The sequence below is a fragment of the Brassica oleracea genome, chromosome C9 (assembly GCF_000695525.1).
Source record: "Brassica oleracea var. oleracea cultivar TO1000 chromosome C9, BOL, whole genome shotgun sequence".
NCBI classification, from domain to species: domain Eukaryota; kingdom Viridiplantae; phylum Streptophyta; class Magnoliopsida; order Brassicales; family Brassicaceae; genus Brassica; species Brassica oleracea.
In genome coordinates this window covers 43,058,723-43,065,305 of record NC_027756.1, presented here as the reverse complement: position 1 = coordinate 43,065,305, position 6,583 = coordinate 43,058,723, and the positions used below count along the sequence as shown (strand labels likewise).

Genomic DNA, 6,583 nt, shown 5'->3' with positions numbered 1-6,583 from the left:
TATATATATATCATTCTAAATTAAACTATAAACCATATTGAATAAATAAATATTTTAGTTTCAAAATTTACTTTGAATAATTTTTTTGATAAAAGTTTTGAACTAACATTGATAAAATTTTTAAAATTATCAATTACTAAAATTATTAGTCCCACAATGAAAATTTTGTTATCAGTAATTTAAAGTTTTTGCTATTAAAGATACACATGATCAAAAAAAACATATGAGTAGAAAACACCATTAAAAAAAATAGACATTAATATTAAAAATATACTATGTATGTTAATATCATTTAAATTTAATTACATATCCTATCAATTTTTTTAAAAAAATTGTTTGTATTAATAAAATTGATTTATACGTTCGTACCAATTTTATTATATATGTAATAGTTACTGACTTTTAATTATTTAATATATATTTATTATTTTATAATATGTAAGAAAATATAATACATAAAATAATTTATATATATAATTTTTATTCCGCGCAAGGTGCGGATCTTAATCTAGTATCTTATTATACATAGAAAAGTTTTTCTCTCCTACGAAGCTGCCATGTGATCAATTCGGATGACTATAGGCTGACACGTGTCCCTCTATCAAAGCTGTGTTTTTCATTTACGAGTTTTTTTCGTTATTTAGTGAGCTTTTTGTTTAATCCCGTGAGCAAGCTTGAGAGACCGCGAAACCAGCCGCACGACTTGATTCATCTTCTTCTTCCACACTGAATCCATGAATCTTCTCCTTCCTTCTTTGATACATCTATGGATATTTGAGATTTTCAATCGAAGTGAAGGACTGCTTTGTGAATCTTCGATCCCGACGTTTTCTATTCTCATCTAATCAATGGAAACGTTTCGCCTAAGGCGGTGCCTCTACTCCTATAAAAAGTAAGCCTTTCTTTCCTTGAACATATCATCTGAACTCGTGAAAACAGTTAAAAAAACTTTTCTCTCAAAAGGCTAACAAATCAATCCTTTTTTCAGATTTGAAATCAGGCAGATGTTCTTCCACCTTGGAGGTGAGATTGCTTAGATTATGGGTTTTAGTTCATATATAGATGTTGGTGATGCCCTCAAGCTCCACCACTTCGTTCATTGCTCACTAATACAACATTGAAAATTATATTGGTCACAGCTGATTTGGATGTCAGAGCAACCAACGTGAGAAATGTAAGCAGCTTATCATCTGCTCAAATACTACTTAATTTTAAATTAAACTAAGTTCATGTAACCCAGTATTTCATGATCTTTCTATGTCGAATAAGAAGAAGGCTAAGGTTCTTTAATATATTCTCAAGAGTAGGGTTTGGTTGCTGAGATGACAACAAGAAAATATCGGTAAGAGTTATTCAACATTATAAACTAATGATTGGATTTATTGGTGGATATTGATTGGGTTTTGAATTAAGCAGGAAGCAACATAGGTTCTGGTTCAGCGATTGGGTCAGTTGAAAGCAAAAAAAGAAACTATTGTAGAAACAGAAGAAAGAAGAAAATCCAAAAGCTAAAGCCATGAAGATTATCTCTGAAATGGAATCTTAATCAAATGACAGTGATTGTGGCATAGGAAAAGTTGTTGCCATGAGCTCTTTCAGAAATAAGGCTAAACGGATTCTCGAGTTGTTACAGCCATAATCTGGAGTAGAAAGCTTCCTAGAATGTAAGAATACCGATAAAGCATTGAAGCTTGCTCTACTGTAGTCAGCTGCTGCATCGATAGCCTTTTGCTCAATTGTTAATCCTGGACAGATACTGAAGAATGTAGAAGTAGTTTCAGTTGTTTGATTGCCCCTGAAAAGAGTAGAAGTTTGTATTGGAAGAAAGTACAAGAAGTAAGTAAGAGTTACATAAGTTTCAGAAGGCAATGACGGTCATGGAAGGGTCTGTTGTGGCTTGCAGGTGCTTGGGAAAGTGATGATATTGTCAAAATGATAAATTACTAAACGAGTCTAATCTGATGACTTTCTGTTAACACCTTCCAAGTCCGTTTGTATTGGAGTTGAGCTGTGGAAAGGAAACTATTGTGGTGAAAGGATACTTTAACTATCTATATAATACGCTCTGATCTTCCTCTCTCTCCCTCTGGACTGTCAGAATCTGTACCAATTTTTTTCTCTGTTGCTAATGATAGAACTCAAAGCAAAATGAAATTAAGATGGTATTTTAAAAATGTAGAACCTAAACCGACAGGGTTAACCGGAATTGTTATGTTCTAGACTACGGTGATTTGCTCTTTTTTAATTGGTAGCTTGCCCATATTTCAGTGCTAATATCTGACTGTTTCCTTTAGGTTTCATCGTTACGCTTCCTAATAAAACACATACAAGTGAAAGTAAAAATAAATGACAGACCAAATATGTTATAATGTTAATCGAGCATAGCTATCAAAAGAAAATAAAAACGTATAAGTTGTAGCTGACTGTATTGGGTATTGACAATCTCCAACAATACATGCCCTTTGCATTTCCAATATTAGATCATCTCGATAGACAAGATTTGTTTGATGTTTTAGTACCAAGACCTGCAAATTGTAATGGGCCTTTCTTTGTTATGACCAGGATTGAAGAAAATTCTTTGTGTGACCAAAATGAAAATTCCATGGGAAGTTCAGATATATGGTGACACCAAAGAAGAATCAAGAGATAATGTGAAACATGTAAACAATGACACCCAAGAACATCAATATAATGAAAATTTATCTCTTTTATACAGCTTTAAAAGTCTCATATAGGCTGTGATTTCCGAGTAATAATTCATTCGTCTTTATCCAAAATAATATTTAAATTATGAAACGAACAATATAACAAAAATAAAATAACTTCTTAGCCCATAAAAGTCTTACCGAAAAAGAAAAAGCAGGAAAAAAGGATGTTTTTTTTCACTTATCTACTCTAATATTTTGTTTTGTGTAAAAGCAAATGTCGATTCATTTATAAGTAGTTTTCTACAAATTACACATCGAATTCATATAAAACGTAAAATACATAGTATAATGGTATTATGTTATAAATTGTATCATTAAATAAATACTTTAGTTCAGATTTTTAACCGATCAAAATGTGATTCATTTTGTTCAACTATTATTCTTTTGTGATTTTAAAATTTTATAAAAACAGAAAAAAAACAAATCATCTATCATGCATCATCTATCATGCAATGTACTTAATTGCAACAATTTTGAAGTGTAAGCTCCTAAAATTCTATATTTTTTTTGTCAACTCCTAAAATTATGTATAAATTATATATAAAACGATTTCACATAAATAATGTTATATAATAAATATATAATTATTTTTTTTTTTTAAAATATCAAAGAATCCACTCGCCGTCGAAGCATTTAAAAAGTTTTTCTTGACTTCAATTTTCCATTTTTTCTTGAGCTTAATACATGTCTATTTTTTTTAATTGGACATGTATTGCAAAGAAAATTGAGCTTTATCTCCATCTAAAAAGAATCAAACAAACCTCCTTTTCACTCTTTCATTCTCTCACAGTTCTTAAAATCAATTCAGACCCAGAAAAATAAAAATATTGATGCACACAGAACAAAAACTGTAACAATTAAATCCAACAAGCAAACAAAAACAAATTCCTGCGCGAGCGAAGGCTTATCCTGGTATTAAAAATAAAATACAAGTTGACTTGAATATGAATAAATGGGACAGATAAACCTTAAATGAAATCAAGTTGAATGACATAAGAGTAGAGATGTCAAAGGAAGGTTTGGCCCGCGGGATAGGCCCGTTTAAACCTGTGGTGGGGCGGGCTTGGGCCGGTGATTTCATGTCCCGCAAAAAAGCGGGCCTAGCGGGAGAGGCTTGTCGCGGAACCGGACCCAAAGCGGGCAAGCCCACAGTGATCCGCGGGTTTCTCCATTTCCCGCAACCCTAATCTCATTTGCTCTTCACCTGAAAAAAAAATGCGAGAGAGATAGAGTGAAAGGCGATGTGGTTGCGACTTCCACCATGGAAAGAAACAGAGCTCCACCGATGACGACGGCGGTTCGCTCTCCCGACACTGCTTCTGCTCACTACTTCGTCTTCGAACTGCAGTCTGCAGCAGAGGAGCTAAAACGACAAGGGTTCGACAAAGTAGATTCTTCTTCTTCGATGTGTCTTCCGTTCTTCCCTATGAGCTTCCAAACTCCACAGAACGGACATGCATGTACAGAGTTATGTATTTCAGACAAAAAATTGAAGTTCTTTTGGACTTATAATCTCTGCTGTAACTCTTGTTTTTTTTTCAGGTTGTTAGATAAGAAGACCAACAAGATCCGAAAGATAGTGAACTAGCTTAGCGATCTATAGTTTGTGTTATGTCTTATCTAGGTTAGCGATCCATGTAAACAAATTGAACAACAAAATCTGTAAGCGTACTGTTAGATCCATCTATTAAAAAGACCAATAAGCGTGTCTTTGTTTCATCGTTTGTTTGTATATTTGTGTTCTGTCTTTGATTCATTGTAGCTTTGCTTTCAGGTAACAGCAGTGTTGATCGACAATGCTTATTGTCTGAGGTAACCTTGCTTTTATTTAGTGATAAAAATTCTATATAATAGAACAAAAATAACTTGTGTTCAGTATCTGATATGTTTGTTTGTCGCTTTGTTTTGTGTTCTGTGTTGAGGTGATGGAGTGATGGTGAGAAAGTAGGTGACTTGGTCATCTTCTTCTCCTCTTAGACAGCTTCAGGACATCAGGTTAGTCACTCTCTTACCCAGAACTATTAATCATTGATAGGAGAACTCACTATCTCATTGTCTTGTGTTGACTAGTTCGGTGAATCTTATTGTCTTGTGTTGAGTAGTGTAGCGTCTTGTTTCAGTTGTTTGCATTGATAGTACTGATATGTCTCATCTTTTGTTCTTTTGTACATACAGAGAAGAGATCATGCGGAGTAGTAGATTGCGTGCTTCAATTTTTCATGTTCATCAACGACTTCCCCAAGACGGTTGCTGGCGCCAAAGGAGATTGCGTGCCAAGGTTTGTGTCCTGAACTGTCTTTTCTTTTTTTTTGTGTTCTATGAACTGAACTGTCTTTTTTTTTGTGTCCTGTGATGAGAACAATGAAGGATTGCACGAGTACATACACCACCTGGTCGAGTAGTTTCCAGCTTCAGCCGATATAGCAGCTTTAAGGACCTCAGGTTAGTAAGCTCTTAAACGTGTGAAACTTAGATTCATTAATCACTAGGTTATCGGATCACTGTCTAGTTTAGCTTGCATTGCGTAGATGATATAGTAAATTTGAACGAGAGATTTGTGTTTGTGTACTTGTGTAATAAAATTTAGAACTTTGAAAATAAAAAAAAAGTAACAAATTTTTAAAAAAAATATTAACAAAAATTTTTAAAAATAGACAAAATTTAGGAAACCCTAAAAAGGTTATTTCATTCCACGGCGTGAAAAAAAAAACACAAAACTTGAGAGCGAGAGAGACCATGGGATCAAGGAGCCAGTCCGAAGATCAGTCGACGTGGGATCCGAATTACTCCCCGCCAAATACTGTGGACTTTGCCACTCAGGAAGTCTTAGCTACTCTTGCTGCAGCAGCTGAGGTTGATGATCAGATTGCTTCTCAGGAAGCTGGTGTAACTCGTGCTGATGGGAAGCAGCAAGAAAGCAGAAAAAGGCTTATCAGTCTTGTCGATGATACTGATGATTCTGATGTTGAAATCAGTCAACCAATCCAAAAAACCAAGCCTCACAGACAGACCAGTTTCGGAACAGCCACGGGGAAACCCATGTTGCAATTCACTATAGATGGTGGCGTTGGCTCGTCTGGACAGGTGTATAGTAAAGGGAAGTCTGTTCCTATGAAGTCTGTGATTCGTGGAGGGAGAAGAAAGTCGCCTACTAAGTCCAAAATGAAGAAGGTTTCGCCTACTCAGTCGCAAAAGAAGAAGGAGAAGGTCGCAGAGGACATACCCGAGCTTGGTGATGAACTGGATGAAGAAGAGTTTGATGAGGATGAAATCGGTGAAGAGGAAAGGGAAGAGAGACAAAAATCAGATGTCTGGAAAGATTTCAAGGTGGTCAAAAAACCCAATGGAAAGTTGAAAGCTGCATGCAATCATTGCAAACGTGAGTATGCATGGCAATCACATTCGCATGGAACCAGTGGGTTGAGAAGACATCGGGAGAGATGTAAAATGTATCCAAGGAATCGAGGAAGGCAGCAACAACTCAATATCGACGGGAAAGTGGTATCTCGAAAGTATGATCATACTGTGTTTAGGCAGATGGTAGCTAAGACAATAGTCTAGCATGATCTACCTTACTCGTACGTGGAGTATGAAAGAGTGAGAGACACCTGGAAGTATTTGAATGCTGATGTCCAAACCATTTGTCGAAAAACAGCGAGAGCAGATGTGTATAGACTATATGAAAGCGAGAGAGACACACTCAAGAGGGAATTAGCGACTCTCCCTGGACGAGTCTCCTTCACGTCTGACTTGAGGACATCCGTGAAACGGGAAGGATACATGTGTGTGACAGCACATTACATTGATCGGAATTGGAAGTTGAACAGCAAGATCCTGACGTTTTGTGCTCTACCACCACCACATACCGGTATGAT

The 6,583-nt window shown here is 35.6% G+C and overlaps 1 protein-coding gene and 1 long non-coding RNA gene across 3 annotated transcripts in view; both read left to right on the top strand.

Moving 5' to 3' along the window:
• The first annotated feature begins 654 nt into the window (after positions 1-654).
• LOC106315928 lies at positions 655-2,198 on the top strand. Of its 2 annotated transcripts, XR_001264682.1 has the most exons (5): positions 655-892; positions 989-1,023; positions 1,140-1,174; positions 1,273-1,342; positions 1,417-2,198. It is a non-coding gene; the product is annotated as an uncharacterized LOC106315928 (long non-coding RNA). The 2 variants fall into 2 exon arrangements; XR_001264681.1 differs by having other exon boundaries at positions 1,140-1,342.
• A 3,246-nt stretch (positions 2,199-5,444) lies between these two features.
• LOC106315096 (zinc finger BED domain-containing protein RICESLEEPER 4-like) overlaps positions 5,445-6,583 on the top strand; it is a 2,897-nt gene continuing 1,758 nt past the window's right edge. The window contains exons 1-2 of the mRNA XM_013752866.1: positions 5,445-6,087; positions 6,364-6,576. Of these exons, the coding sequence (XP_013608320.1) occupies positions 5,445-6,087; positions 6,364-6,576 (856 nt within the window). The remainder of the gene's footprint in view (positions 6,088-6,363; positions 6,577-6,583) is intronic.